General features: G+C 43.2%; 1 protein-coding gene across 3 annotated transcripts in view; it reads right to left on the reverse strand.

Annotated features, from left to right (window-relative positions):
- Positions 1–16,246, reverse strand: part of cltcl1 (clathrin, heavy chain-like 1) — a 29,398-nt gene that overhangs the window by 12,332 nt on the left and 820 nt on the right. For all 3 annotated transcript variants that reach the window (XM_083979351.1, XM_083979350.1, XM_083979352.1), the window contains exons 2-19: positions 9,970–10,177; positions 7,631–7,899; positions 6,857–7,018; positions 6,526–6,639; positions 6,261–6,434; positions 5,827–6,024; positions 5,361–5,561; positions 5,096–5,248; positions 4,662–4,784; positions 4,009–4,146; positions 3,750–3,914; positions 3,388–3,568; positions 3,087–3,250; positions 2,875–3,000; positions 2,608–2,750; positions 1,486–1,720; positions 1,273–1,395; positions 1,028–1,173 (exon numbers count right to left, since the gene is read on the reverse strand). In XM_083979351.1, the coding sequence (XP_083835477.1) occupies positions 1,028–1,173; positions 1,273–1,395; positions 1,486–1,720; positions 2,608–2,750; positions 2,875–3,000; positions 3,087–3,250; positions 3,388–3,568; positions 3,750–3,914; positions 4,009–4,146; positions 4,662–4,784; positions 5,096–5,248; positions 5,361–5,561; positions 5,827–6,024; positions 6,261–6,434; positions 6,526–6,639; positions 6,857–7,018; positions 7,631–7,899; positions 9,970–10,177 (3,023 nt within the window). The remainder of the gene's footprint in view (positions 1–1,027; positions 1,174–1,272; positions 1,396–1,485; positions 1,721–2,607; positions 2,751–2,874; positions 3,001–3,086; positions 3,251–3,387; positions 3,569–3,749; positions 3,915–4,008; positions 4,147–4,661; positions 4,785–5,095; positions 5,249–5,360; positions 5,562–5,826; positions 6,025–6,260; positions 6,435–6,525; positions 6,640–6,856; positions 7,019–7,630; positions 7,900–9,969; positions 10,178–16,246) is intronic.

Genomic DNA, 16,246 nt, shown 5'->3' on the forward strand with positions numbered 1-16,246 from the left:
GGCTAAAGAATCTTCATTTACGCTGCGTTCATAACAACTCAGAGGTCGGAATTCCCATCTCGGACATTTCCGACTGCCGACATCATTGCGTTCATGCTGCAGGAACTCGGAAGAAAAAAAACATGGATACCTGAAGGAAGTTTGGCATATTGTGGCTCATAGCTGAATACGAAAAATATATGCAGCAGTAAATGATGTTTATTTTGGAGGAGAGGAGACGCCGCAGATGAGTGCACATATAATGTTATAGCCTTGATAACAGTTAAACGTTATTTCCGTCACATACGAGGACCGCAATTTCACACCATACAACAATCACAGCTTAATAAAAACGTATTTCATATAGGCTACTGCAATAATACACCAAAATATTTATTAAAACCTCAACAAATAACTTCAAACGTCTAAATTCTAACCGAGGGGTGCCATGTTTTGATGTTGTTGTGACGTCAAGTCGGAAATGATACCTGAGTTTCCGACCTGTAATTTCCGAGTTCGACGCCGTTCAATTCATTTTTTACAACTCGGAGCTCGTTTTTTTCCGACTTCCGAGTTGTCTTGAACGCAGCATTAGTCCGTCAGTCAGTCAGTCCGGCCTCAGGAGAAGCAAAGGCCTGTGGTTACTAAACATGTTTGACCAAGGCTCTCTTTCTTTGTAAATATTTCTGAATTCATGTCCATTTTTCATAAGAGCAAGGGACTGTCATTATTGTTATGTTCAATGTTTATGAGTAATGTTCATTGATCTGTTTTACAACTGTTTGACAGCTTTCTAATAGCTTATAACAATGTAATTTTGCATTGATAGTTCAACTGAATTGAATTTTTATTATTACATCACTAAAATAAAAGAATCCAAATGTGGAAAAAGTCATAAAATCAGGGTTAGGGTTATGTTATTTCATTCATTCTTCTTCTAATTTGTAATTATAAGGTCTGTAGTGGGGCGAGGTCAAAATGACCTCACGGCGGTTCTAGGAGTAACTGCATTGTTGGCGGTTCTCGTGTTAAATAGTTTGCATTGTACCTGTGTTCACTGAAGACAGAGTTATCAAGTACAATCTTCTCCAACAGTTCAATCAGCTCATTGGGCAGATCTGCAGTCATGAAGGCCTTGACCGTGACCGACACCTCCTCTGGGTCCTGGGTCTCTGACAGAGCTGTCTGCACCACCTGGAATTGGATCAAAAAAAGAGAAAACAACATTAAATATAGAAAAAAAGCACTAATAACGCCACCAATTCAGGTGGGGAGCTAGAGAGACACGCTGACCTGGTCAATGAGTTGTCTTCTGAAGGGGTTGTTTTCTTCTAACACGTTCGCCCAAAGCTCCGCATCTTTCCGTCGTACCAGATATCGAGCCTCACTCTTGAATAATGAGTTCTCGTTACAAACCTGAGAAGAAAAGATATAAAGCAATTGAAGGTTTATCAGCGCCAGAGCAGTGGAGGATTATGTGAATGCTGCACAATGAGAGCTACACACTTTGATGAGATCCAGGTCACACTGTCCTCTCTCGTAAGCCACGCAGGCCAAGTGGGGGTCTCTCTTCTCGCAGTATCGTCCCACCACGGCGCTGTCGTAGAACGGATTCTCCTTCAGGAAACGCTCTGGTGTGTTGTTGCTGTCGATGTAGATCTTAGCTAAAGCGTTGTGAGTGGCCGGCTCCTCGCAGCCTTCATGGATACGGGACTCCAACCACGGCAACAGAAGCTTTAACCTAAGAAAATATTAGAAAACACAGCGTTTTCACTTGAACAACATGGACCTTCAGGGTGATGTTTCCGAACACTAGATGGCAGCGTTGTGCATTCAGCAGTATCATTTGCTCATTCATGCTAAAAGCCCAGACTGTTTATGTTTTCATTTTTTCCACATTCACTACTTTTTTTTTGACACAGAATGGAGAGGAAGATGATTTATGTTAAAAATAGCTCCATTGGATAAAGAACGTTTAATCTGTCTGGCGTCTCAGAAGCACCCGCCATGAGAATGAAAGTGGGAAACTGTGCTTCTGAAAATCCCAGAGAGAATCAACACTGGAAGCACCTTGCAAACTAAAATGAAAACATCTACTTCAGCATCTGAAATCCATAAAGTTCAAATCATGCACAGAGCGAAGAAAACAAAAACACAAACAAAGGAGCCTGCCATTTTTCTTCATGTTTAATTATATCCATATTTTGGCCACTCCTGTTTGTAATTTATGGATACTCTGGGAACTATTAATATTTCAACTCCTAATTTAATTTCTAATGATCTTGTCAAGCATCATTGAAAAAGAAAACTTAATTTTTCAGCTCTGTTTAGTTTTTGAGGGTCATCGCTTGTTCTTTTGGTTAACCCATTCTGTCATTAGAGGAAAGATGAGTCTGCGCTGCACTGCACTGTCTTACAGTGGAGACACAGCCTGTGTTACTGCTGTAGTTACTCTTTTAAAGGGCTTCAGTAGTCAAACGGTTGCAGCAAATTCCACAGAAGTGCATTGTGTTAGGGCTAGGGTTGTGTTATTTTGGTGGTGAAACATTAATAAGATATTGCATGCAATGAGACATATAGAGACAAAATGTCAAGAAAATACTGAAAGCTTTTATCAATTAGTTTTACCTGTTTCTCTTCTCTACCTCCTCCACCAGCTCATCGGTGGAAAACTGCCCTCTGACGACCATGATCAGGTTCTTAATGACATCCTCAGCACAGTCTACATCCAACAGCCCGCCTATCACCACCGGTAAACGACTTGGGTTCACCTGAGAAGAAGAGCAGAAAATTATTTAATTGAAATGGCAACTTGCATCTTCAATAAGAGGAGAATCCGATTAGGTGGAGGTGGACAGGCTGTGTGTAAAGTCTAAGCAGCAGTCTTGTTCTTACCTTCTGCACATAGATTTCTATGTATTTCTGTAAATTGTTTCGGTAGAGGTAGAGCACCAGATCATGGACGAAGTCAAAGCGATCACAAACGATGATAAGAGGAAGCTGGTCTGTAAGCTTGGCCTCCTACAAGGATGAAGAAACGTGGGTTTAGATTGTATGAAATGTGTAATGCAGTTACTCAGAATGATAAAATCAATCATCAACTCTACCTTGAGGAAGTTTTTAACCCTCTCCGAGTCGTAACAGTTGCTCTCTCTACAGATTCTCTCCACTTCTTTGATCTGACCCGTCTTACAGGCGGCCTGGATGTACTTGAAGTGGACATCAGGCTCTTGGCTGAAATTCACAATCGACCCGAGGAAGTAAAACAATCCTTGGATAGAGAGGGCGGTGGGAAAAAACAGCACGACAAGTCAGCTCCAGTTATTACCACTTAAAACGCTGCATTTAACTCATTTTATCGCTTTAACCCAGGTCTGCATGCCACCCCTGCCCCTGTGTGACACCTACCCTCGTAACTCTTAAAGGATTCAAAGAGCTCCACTAACGCCTGAGTTCCCAGCTGCTCGTGATACTTGGACGCAACCTGAACGCACAGCTGCAGGTTCTGTCTGATGTTAGCTGATAGCATGGCCCTTAAACACTCCAACGAGTCCTCTACCGATAAAGAGCCGAAGAAGTTCACCAGCCACTAAGAGCAGAGTCAGAATAGGGGGAAAAAGAAGATATGGAGAAAGTGAAAGAGAGGAGGCTGAGGGCTTTTTTTTTTTTTTTTTTTACACATCATCTAAAAACAAACCCTTAAAAAGTATAAAGTGGCTGTTCCCAAGAGAGCAGTATTCACATGCGTGACCACACTTCCACAGGCATACCTCAGGGTTGAGCAGATGTGTGTGCACCACGGCTCGTTTGATATCATACAGGTCGGTGTAGTGTTCAAGAGCTCTCTGCAGCAGACCTGCCTTCTCGCACAGCTGAGCGACGTGGGCACGGTCATAGTGTGTGAACATCTGGTTCCCCAGGATCGCATCTGCTACCTACGAAACAGCACGTACACACACATGAGCACACAAACCTTGTCTGATAGAGCAGTTGCATTTTCTGTTCACGAGAGGAAGCCTGGATGTTGACCTGGGGGGCGTGTATGAGGTTCATCTCGAGCAGACGTGTCTGTAAGTGTCCTTCAGCCGGGCGGTTGTTCTTTAGAGCGTCCAACAGGAAGGAGGTGCACTGCTGGATCAGGCTGCCCTCCATGAAAACATCTACAATCTATCAAAGGGCAAGAGAGAAAAAAAGAAAGAAAACATAGTTAGGAAAAATGTTCAGATTTTTTGATTTCCTACCATCTGTGAGCCATGACTTCAGTTAGCATGCAACATATGATTAGAGTCACACACTATCAAGCATCACAAGCCCAGTAGCCAGATGTTTCTGCTTTTCATATTGAACAACATCTGTGGAGGCCACAAATGAAAAGTGGCAGGGGTCGGAACGTCAGGAGGCATCAAGTCATCAGCTTCTCGATCTGAGACTTGGACCGAGCAGAATGATGATGTGGCTTTACAAGGAGGAGGGGGTCACTGACTCAATGAATTCCTGGCATTGCTGGCACATCTGGAATAACACAGATGGAGGCTCCCACACTGGCCTCTTTGTGTGTTTGCGTGCATGTGTGAGGATAAACGTGCAAAGAGCATGAGTAAAAGCAGCGCTGTGTGTCTCCAAGTGTGAGTGTGGTGGTGGTGGTGCTGCTGCTGCTGCTGTGTGTGTGTGTGTGTGTTTACCTGGTTGATGTTGGCCAGCGGCTCCTCGTCCTGGACCAGCATCTGGGCAAACTGCAGTCCCTGGTCTGGGTTGACCCGCATCACGTTTCTCAATAAAAACACCCAGTCTGGGGTGTAGCCAACCTACAGAAGCACAGTTGGACAAAATGCAGTTCTCATTTCAGTCCAAAGAGACTTACAGACCCCTTGTAGAATGATATATACTATATAGAATAAATATATGACAAAATTGGCAATCTAATGACTTGGTCAACCAATTTTTCAAACATAATGTGATATGAATGTTACTTTCAAAACTTTCCTTCCATTGATCTAACATCATTCCATCATTTCCATTATAGTATGTGCAACAAACACATCTATCCGCCTTCCATGCATAATTCAATAGGGGAAAACTGGAAAATGGAAAAGGGGGAAGTGAGATTCCTGATTACCTTTTTGGCGTAGAGCACTATCTTCTGGAATTGGCCGGTCTCAGCAAAGCACTGGATGACCTTGTTGGGGACGTTAGCTCTGAGGTACACACTAAGAGCGAGTGTTGGGTCTGAGGCCTTCACCAGGTCTCCCAGCTCCTCTGAGCACTCCAGCTACAAGAGATAGGGAGTCACAGTTACCAACAACACCAACGTGGTGAACAAGCATGATACAGATTGTTTCATTAATGTATGGTTTATGAAAGCTGCCTTCCTCCAGCCCTACCTTGTCTTCCTTCAGCCATTTCTCCAGTAGCTGCTTGCGGCCCTGCTGCAGGACGGGCCTGCACAGCTCCAGAGACTCAAACTTGTTCAGCTGGCCCTGGTCCAGCAGAATACCAAAGTACTGCAACAGTGGAGAGGCCTGACCCGGCTGGGCAGGGACACTCTGAAACTTACGGATGGTCTCTGCCGTTCGCAGGATACCCTGAGGGGAGGGAAGAGGGTGAAGAATGAAGGAATTATGGGTGAAGGATAAAAATAAAGGAGCAGAAAATGACAAATAGTGGATGTAACTTGTATAGTTTTTAAATCATCAGCATAAAACCAAAAATTGGTCGTCGACTTCAAGTACAAATGTTAAAAAAAAGTGTGCAAGTGCGTTTCCCTAGAATTATTTTTGTCTTCTCTCCAGTGCACCTGGTTCATATTACAGTGCAAACACGACAACGTAGGAGTAGATACATGCATACCTTAGGTGCTGATGCAGCAACCTTTGCGGCCTCTGAATAACTTCCCTGGGCAAACAGAGTGTTGAACTTCCTGCCGAAGAGTTCCTCGGCCCCGGCCAGGTTGGACCTGACAGCCATCCTCAAGGCTAGATCAGGGTTCTGCAGGACGTTAGTGGCATAGTTGACAATGTTTTCCTCTTCAACACACACTGACAAGACCTAGAAAAAAAGAAAGAATGCATAAACATGTGAATACTGCAGAGGTAAAGCCGCCATGAAAGGAAACATGTACAATTAAAGCTTTCAAAATCCAGGGAAAAGGGTTAGGACATCTCATTTTAAGACTCAGGTTCAGTTTCTTTTTGTTTAATATGAGTCCTCTAAACAGACCTGTTATTGAGCCCATGGATGAAAATATTACGTACTGCTCCTTAACTGTTACAGTAGTTTCTCACCTGTCCCTTCTTGTTGACCCCGATAATTCCTGAGGTGGCTTCATGGGCAGCAGTTACAAAGATGGTCTCTGCACTGATTCGGTTCATGTAGATACACACTCCAGACTCCAGGTCGTACAGGTGGATGTAACCATACTTGGTGATCAAGTATATAACACCATGTTTACTACCAATCTGAGGAGAAAGATCAGCGAGAGAGTTTTAAGTGCACTGCAGTCACCCTCAGTTTGTCCAAAATGAACGAGTCGTACAGGTCTTCCCTCACCTGCATAGCTACGGGGAAATCTGTCTGGGCCTCTGGAGGGAAGAACACATCTACTGCTTTCTTAGCAAATGGCTGGTTTCCTGTGGCTGGCTGACCAACTTCTATGATGTGCAGCTGGAGGACAAAAAGTCAACATAAAGAAATGAATACAGTAGACAAGCACCACTTTTTTTTTTTGCAAACGCAGATTTTCTTGATGTCAACATACACAGGTTATTTTAGAGACCTAAAAAAGCATGAAGCATCGTTTTATGAAATTCAGAAATAAGACTAAAATACTCTGTGGTAGCATCACAAGTGAAATTCTTGCATACAATTTAGGGGCCCGCACCTTTCCCCCAGCCTGGGAGCGCACAGCGAAGCAGAAGAGGGTGGAGGGTTTGGCATTTCCCTCCACTTTGAACTCCCCGAAGGCAGCAGCATGGCCCTCGATGGGCTGGGACACTTTCCTGTCAACAGAATACAGCTGCATCGCCCCAACCACTCGGTTTTGCTGCAGGACAAGGACGCAAAATAGACAAGCATCCATTAATTCAGTAACACTACCATAAGTACAGTATCAGATGGCTAAAGATAAAAGATGCAAATCCATTCTTTCCTTTTATGTTTCAAAACGGGCTATTACTTGCTCACCAGGTGAACACTTCCTGCATTTTATGTTCACAAAGTCTGACAGTATTAAGACATTTATACATGCATACACCAGCTACATTAACATACACAGAGAAAGGTATTGTAGATGTGACAGAAAGCTGGCTTCTGCCACAAAGCCACCAACTCTGACTGTACAGCCTTGAATCATCATTTTCCACCGAGATAAACATTAAAAAGCAAAGCAGACATTTCTGCCTACATCCGCCCTGGAAAGTGTCTTTTCAAGCTCTATTTTTGGGAGCGAAAATGCAACGTTGGTGTGAAAGAGGGGCAAATTGCAGAGAGGAAGATGTTCTCAGATAAAGCGATGACGTTTTATAGATAAGAGATCCGACAGACAGAGATGAATCATGACAATTCCTCTGTGATGTGTGCACTTTTAATGTACAACAAGGCATGAGTAAACATGTCCACGCTGTGTGTGTGTGTGTGTGTGTGTGTGTGCTCATACCTGTGCAGAGATCCCTATCAGCAGCAGCCACTTCTGCTGTTCGTCAGTTCTGTAGTTTATGATCTGACATCCTGCCAGACTGGCGTGCCGATCAAATACTTTGGTCGGTTGGGAATCCCCCTCCATGCTCCAGTGAAAGACGGCCGTATCCGTCACCAAGGCAACAGTGTTTACCGATATCCACTTCCAGAACATGACCTCCTCTGTCATGGTGTGAGCCTTCATCTTACTCTTCATCTCAATGTTGAAGATCTGCAGCGTCTTGGCAGCTGAGAGGGAGGTGAAGAAACAGAGGGATGAGATGTGACGGGTGATGAACTGAGCCCAGAGGTGGGGTGAGGCAGGTAGAGACGGCTACAATGAGGTCGGAGAACCTCACATCAAAAACCGTGATCATTTCACACACTCACCTGCATAATAATCATTTACACCTTATTTAACACTTCAACACTTTTCAAAACAACTCTGTGTCTCCTACCTGGGTCACATGCTGCAGAAACAACAGCTAATGAAGCCTGTGTCTTACATAACGTTATTCCAAGTGCTTAACTATTCATGCTAAGCTAGGAACAAATGTGGCATAACTAATAATAAGGAACACAAACAAAAACTTTTAATCTACATTTTCACTCACATATCAACAAATTATGGATTTTTGAGATGAGAGACTGTTTTGTTGGTTGTTCAAAATAAAAAAAGAAACGAAAAAGTCTATTTATATGGGCCTAGTGGTTAAATAAAGATGAATGAATGAATGAATGAACTTTATTTGTCTCTATATGAGCAGTACAATGAAAATATGTCAGATTTGCTAACACTTTAAATATTATTACTATTATTATGTAATTCATTAAGTTATAAATGTGTAACTCTCCATTAATAAGCTCCGCTATGCTGTAACCTCTGTAGTTTGGGGCATTGTATTCAGTATCAGTGCAGTGTCTCTGAAGTTTATTTATTCTGGGTGGGTGATGTACAATCAATCACCTACTGTACATGTGGTATCTAGCCACATACAGTACATTATTTTGTCAAAATAATACCAAAACCAAAATAGGCAAAGCTCAGTACTCAGTAACCTGACTGACACTTCCTGGTAGCACCTGAGCTGTGGCAACAGGAGGCAGATTTTAGGCAGCTTTAGGAGATCACGATGATTTACTAACTAGATTTGAATATACTGCATGTTTAACTGAGCCGTAATAATGTTTAAGTGCTCTGGAGTATATGAGCACATAACCAGTAACAACCTCCATATACCAATAAAGTTGCACAGAAACAAACAGGTGAGGAGATGAATGATTCAGCTGTTGTACAAACCACCATTAGCTGTAATGATTCACTAATAGCATCCTTTATATGCAGCAAGGAAAAGATATACACACTGATATGGCTGCTGCTGACACACGCTCACACAGGCGTGCAAAGACACACACAGTGCTCAAAAACTCTTTTCGGTGTGTTATATCTGATGATGCATACGACACGCACACACACACACTCTACGACAAGTCATGCCAACACATGTATAGTTCTCATAAAAGTGGGGTACCATACAGTACAGTACGCGCCTGCAGGTTAGACTGGATAAAGGGTGTGACACTGATGCAATTTACTGGCAGCACAAGTCATTTCTAAACAGTTGTCTGTGCCTTTGATTGATTAGCGGTCAAAATAGCTCTGGCGTACTTGAGAGGGGCATGTGGGAAGCTTTTATGAGAGAGACATGGCTACTGTATCATCACAACAGAGTGCCAGACGGGAAGACAGACAGACAGAAAGCAACTCACCGTCTGAGAAATGACAGAAAGCAAAGGGAGAAAAAGCAAAAGTGTCAATCAGGTAAGAGAGAAGACAAAGATAGACCACAGAGGGAAGGGCAAACAGGGGAATATTATCCTCACAGGGTGTTGGGGGGAGGAGGGGGAGAGAGAGAGAAGCATTATAGGCAAATCATCCTGATCAGCGCTTGTGTTTGTGCTCTAAGGGCTAGATTCAGTGGCAGGAAATCAATTTGCACAACCAATTTAGTACGTTCAGGCAATAGAACTGAGTGCGCTCTACATATTCACAGCAATGACAGAGCATTAGTCGCTGCACGACCATGGCATTCCCACGGCAAAGACTCGTATATGGCTAAATCTGTTAAAACTAGGGAGAAATAAACAGAGTGGATGCCATGCAGACTTTATTCTGGGAATAGAAACAACAGTAATAACCGCAGCACTTGGCATGAAGCCACTAATAATACTGCCAAACTGCTTTTTTTTTTTTTTGCCCTCGTCTAATAACCAGTGGTGCGGCTGCTGCTGCCTGTGACGTGTCGCTCCACTCGTTACCTTTCAGAGCAATGACCTTGCTGGCGGGGTTCATGATCGCACTGTCAGCAGAGATGGGCCTCCTGATGGGGTTGGTGGGGTCGGACAGGTCCACGATCACCACCTGGTTCTGCTCACCCACCTTCTCTCTGATGCAGATGAACTTGTCCGACTCCATGGTCAGATAGCTGAACCCGATGTTGGCCGGGTTCACGCCCAGGTTCTGCAACTGGACATATTAAGTAATACGATGCTTTATCAGTTATTGATACACATGTTTGTATAATTAGTTTTTCAAGTTTTTCAAGTTTTTTTTCACCAAGTCAAACATCTGTAATCATATGCAAACTTCTAAGCAAGAGTGTGACAGTTTCAGGAAACGCATAGTATACAAATGACAAGACTGATATCATTCTCCTGTGTGTGTGGTAAACATGAAGCTATAACAGGAGATTAACTGAGCTTAACGTTTTCTTGGAAGCAGAAGGAAACCTGGCTCTGTCAAAAGGTGACAAATCCACCTGACAGCACCTCTAAAGCTCACAGGTTAACATGCTGTATCTCATTTGTTTAATTGCAAAGATCGACAACAATTTGCTGTTGATAGGTTTAGCCAGGCTAACTCTTCCCCCATTTTCAGTCTTATGCTAAGCTAACAGGCTGCTAACCACAGGATACAAACATCATACTAATTTACCGCATGATTACGTCATTATCATCCAGTAGATGGGGTTTTCTCTGTAGTCAGTTAAAAAAAATTGCAATGCAACAACTGCATATAAGTAAGTATTTTGCATTCACAAACATGCTGATGTCTTTTATCAATTACAATCTATTATCTGTTGATCTATTAGCTATGGCCTCACACCTCACTGACATTATAGTTATTGACAAACGCAATGTATACACATGTTAAACTAAGTGTTTATTGGTTATCAGTTCTAAATAGTTGGGAGTATTGTTTAACCAATGGAGAGGATGCGCTATGAGCTGTAATTAAACTCACAGTTGTAATGGTGGTCGAACCGAAAACATATTTAATGAATGAAAACATAGATGATTCTCCCTTACAGCAACATTTGGACCCGAAGAAGTGGAATATTCCAACTTTACAAAGTTTTAAGGCCTTTGAAGGAGTCCTGCCTGTGCAGTGGGAAAACATGTATGGCAGCAGCTGACATTTGCCTTGCAGGGGGAAAAAAACTGCAAGTAGTGAAGCAAAACTGTGTTTCGATTTAAAATAGCAGCAGGTCTGCTCCAATTTTCCAGGGATATTCTTAAAGGTTGTGTTTCCAGACTGGAGGTCTGGTCGGTGGTACGAGGAGCCAGGGAACAAGCGTGGGCACACAGCAAGCACCCAACAGGATGTTAACACAACAGTTTTATTTCACACTCTCTAATCTATTGAATTTTTTTAAAAAAAGAAAGAAAGCACAGTGTTACTTTGTTTCAGCAAAGCCTGTGATTAAACCCTGACACTGCATTTAATCATCTGTATGAGCAGCCAGCTGTAAGAAAAGTTTAATTAACACTAGATTATTCAGCCTAAATCAGTCTGAGGCAACACCAAAAGAAAATCCCCAATAGAGATCCAATGAAACTAAGAATAAATTATAATACTTTTAACAAAATCCAATTTATTATTCCGCATGTTTACTTTCCTAATGACAATAAGTCCCAGTGTGCAACAAAACGCAGACACCGAGCTGATGTCAATTTCTGCTGTGTCAAATCTTAGCAGAACTAACAAACATGAGTGGAGCTCCAGCTAGGTTAGCGGCTGCCTAACAGAGGAATTATTGTGCACATTGTCAAACTAACTGTGAAGTGAAAGAGGGCAGACCAAAACAAGCTCTCCCTCTGCCTCCGATGACTGGAGCGGACTGCATTATGCAGTCTGAGGCAAGCGGAAAGGAATCCTTACAGTCGTCACAAGGACCGTACTATTTCGCAGTTGGCTGGTGGAGCAGGACAACACATCATGACCGCTGAACCATTTAAATCATCATGTCATCTACAAAACAGGAAGGATGTAACCGTCGAGGGGCGGACGGAGCAAGAGATGCTGTAAAAGTTCACAGAGAAACACTAAAGGATGCAACTATTGATTAATTCCAACGATTACATGTCAGCACTAATGTCTTCCAGGCCAAGGAGATGTATTGACAATGTTTGACTAAACAGTCCAGCTCTCGTAGATATTCAGCTGAGTCATACATGTTGAGGAAAAGCATTGAATTCTCACAGGAGAAAGGATGAAACTGTTAAATGTTTGGCTTGTGAAATTGCATAAGCAATAAGTCAATTAATAGTTACTGATTAATTTTCTGTTGCTGCAGCTCTTATAAGCATTTATAGATACATTTCAAACAGAGAGGCCAAAAGATCATCATCAATCACCAATATTTATTCCTATTAATAAGTGTATGTATGTGAAATGAGTCACAAACCCACAGAAAGTTATGAACCAGCCCCACAGAGCTTTTTCACCTATTTTAGCTCATTGTTTTGGTTTGATGACCCTCAAACTCCACATATTATTTTCAGCTGCAAAAGTATGATTTCATTTTTTTGCTCTACATATTCCCACTGTCAAAATCCAGTCCAATCTAAAAACAAAACAAGAAGTACCACACTAAACTACACTTAACAAAACTCAGTCATCGACTGACAGAAAATGATTTCAACCATATCTCGCAGCCACAGCTCAAAGCAAAGTGGGTTTCTGTGAAGTGATGGGGGCGAACAATGTAAAGTAAAGGCCTCTAGAAAAGGCCAGAGAGAAGACCTGAGGGAGGACTGAAGCCATATGTTGCATCTCCTCAAGACTGCCAAAATTGTCTGCGGGAGGACAGGGGGGGGGGAGGGAAAAACACAATAAAAGATAGCAGGGGGGGGAAAGAAGATAAGGATGGGAACGAAAGGAGGAGCATCCTGCTGAAAACCAAGAGAGGAGGGAACCGATGCGAGGGAGGGAGGCCACGGTGATAAATGCACCTTTTATGAGAGGAGGAAGAGTGAAGGATGAGAGCGAGGCCTGTACAGTGCACTTCCAGTAACACAGGCCTTTGGCAATTTACAGTTCAGGGTGGGGCGACTGACTCACCAGAAGGCAACCCCCCCTCCGCACTCCTTCTCAGTAGAACATTCCAGACTAAAATCACACTTCAACTACAACCTACTGTCTGCGGTGACCCATAAACCGCCTCTAGTAATGCATATTCACACACACACACACACACACACTCTCTCTGAGCCCTCTACCCCTCAACAGCTGAGCTCACAGAAACAGCATAAATATCACAATAACAAAAAGGCAGCAGAACTTCACCGATGATGATACAGCGTTGACGGTATTTGGTGAGTCATAGACTGGGTGGACGGCGCATCGCTGAGGCGCTGACACGTCGCATCAGCAGCTGAGTGAGGGTTTGGGGTTTATATTATAAGGAGATTATACAATTAAAAACGGTTAAGGCAGCAAAAAAGACGTGGAAAAGCGATGTGACTTTGCACTTTCTTTCACTAAAAAGGTTCGTACACGTTCACGCAGGTAATCAAGAAAACCTTGAAACTGCTATAATCATTCCTCATCATGTTTGTAATCATCATTCATAATGGATTGATTAGATACGCACGTGTAAGCGGGACGACGCCAGTGACAATTATCACCAAATTCCCTTTTAGCTGAACTTACTGTTGGTTCGCCATATTACTTAAAAGGAGGTACTGTGTTTCTGCTTCCTCTAGAAGTAAAAAAAAACAAAACAAGTTTGGAGCTGAAACAATCAATTCATCAATTAATCCAGCCACATGAAAACATTCAGCAACTCTTTGTGGAAGCTGATTAATCATCTCATTCATTTTGCTAAAAGTCTGCAGGTTTCAGATGTAAGAATGTGACATTTGATTTTCATATGTCTATTGCCTGTAATTCTGTCACTGTAGGCTACTGATTGTATTGTTGCTATATGGCTATGCACTCTTACCCAAGACAAATTTCCCCTTTGGTGGACAATAAAGTTTATCTAATCTAATCTAATATATGACAGTAAAATTTCAGACTGTGGGTTGGATAAAGCAATTCACAAAACACCCCAAAAAATGTCACTATTTTCTGTCTTTCTTTCAGACAAACAATAATCCAGGTTATTGCAGGTTTTACCTTTATTTTGTGACACAGTGTGCATGTTGTATGTGTGAACAGCTGCTCTTTCAGTGCATTCATGATTGAGTTTTGGTGACTGAACACAGACGCTCAGGCTCGTCCCCGCCAGCCACTGCTGCAGTCACAGATGTGTTCAACTGTTCTGTCATCCTGCTTCCTCTCCTGATGTGATTTGCCAGACTTAAATGGGGGCCTGCTTACCTCCCATCTGCCTATCACATCCGTCGGTTGACGCGGTGGCAGCCAGGCAGGCATCTTTTCTTTTTTTTTCTTTTTTATCAGTAGAGATACAGCAGCGCACCAGGACGCCGTAAACAGCCGCACAACAGCAGGTTGGACTCTCCTAACTCAGCTCGACAGGACCGCGGCCAGAGCTGCGGGACATTTTTGCACTTACACAAGCTGCTACAGTACGTAGGCCCGCTGCTCTGACAGCTGGCAGCAGAGCCACAGGAGCTGAAAATGAGTCTCACTTTTTAGCACATTTGTAATTAAACACACATTTCTCCCGAGCTCCTTTTTCTTTCTTTTTTTTTCCCTGCAGCTTCCAAACCAACACAATCCACTGAAACTAAAACCACAGTTTTTGGGAGGCCACAGTGAAGTAGCCCACATTCAGCATCCGGGGGGGCGGGGGGCACCGATCCAACTGGTCAATGAATGACACAGTACAGTATGACATGTCAGCCTGAAGCTTGCATCATAAATCATACGACAGTAAACAAGCAGGAAAGACAAAGGGTAATGATGGAGCGAGACTTTACCACACAGCTAATGACAGTGTGAGGTAGGCAGGAAATCCATAGCTACTGGTGTGGAGTGAGAAAATGAATACTACTGAATCACAGCTTAAACAATAGCTCTGAGATCCGGGGCTTCATCCTCCACGTTGGCGTTAAACAAAAACTCCACAGTTAAAGAACTCTATTGTGTGGAGTAACCAAGATATCTGGAGCATTTAACTAACGGCTACTTCAAAACGCTGCTACTTAGGTCCATGTAACACCCCTGAACCCAGACCCAGACTGCAGACACTGAGCTGTAAATACCAGGCCAAGAAAAAAAAAAAAAAAAAAACTAAACAACTTGAGGCCCAAAGTCCTGGGTTTGCAAATTCCAAGCATTTTTTACCCAGCTAGAGCCACCTAGATTCACAGGGGGATACGACCGGGGCAGAGCTGGGATTTCACGGTGGAGGTTGGAACGTAAAGCAGTCTGCTCTTTATCACTGTCTCAGGGCCAGATCTTCTCAGGAGATGTATAAGGGAAAGGTATGCATGCATGCACACATAGTGAGAGACTCATAACACAGTAGTTATACCACCAGGTACTGCACTGCCCTCCATCATCAGACAGCAAGCTACAGTGAACCAGTCCTGTCAGTGAGCAGAGGAGCCTGGTGGTGGGGTTTTTTTTTTGGTGGATAAAGGGTCTTTGGCTGACGAAAGTGGGGCTGCTGGCCAGAGGAAGGGAGCAGCAGAGAGAGAGAGAGAGCTGGGGGGTGGGGGCTCTGTGCTTTTTTTTTTTTCCTAGTGAAAGGCCATTTCACTGCCTGCTGTTACCATAACAACAGGCTACAGACCAGGGGGAGGCGGAGGGGTGCGTCACAAAGTTTCTCTTTTGGTTGCAAGACACCAAGCACTGGGGCTGCTACGGGACAACAAAGTCCCCAAAAAACCAAGAGAGGACAGAAAAGGGGCCCATAGTGGAAATAGCTGCTCCATAGACTGCCCAAATAACCAGCCACTTGTTTTCCTCCTTCTTCTTTTTTTAATATCAGCTTGTACAAGGGTATTTTGTGTTGTTTTTTCCACCAAGAGACTGCCAACCAAAACCCAAGACTACAGGGCCTGTGCTGCTCTTTCATGTTGAAGCTGCACAGATGCTCATCTGGCATGAAAGAACACAACAAGCAGCAGAACAAATTAGATCAATATCATATTGATGCTTCAGCATGAAAGTGAAGGTTTTTGGGAGGTTTCAGTGGCTGCAATATCAAGATTTTGCACATTGTGTTCTTCTTTTTCTAATCTGATGCAGTTTTCTGAACTTACTTGAACTATTCTAACGAAATCAAGTGCAAAATAAGTGCTTGTCCTTCTCCACACAGGCCCACTCTGGGAGGACACT

The sequence above is a fragment of the Trachurus trachurus genome (genome assembly GCF_905171665.1).
Source record: "Trachurus trachurus genome assembly, chromosome: 9".
Lineage (NCBI taxonomy): Eukaryota > Metazoa > Chordata > Actinopteri > Carangiformes > Carangidae > Trachurus > Trachurus trachurus.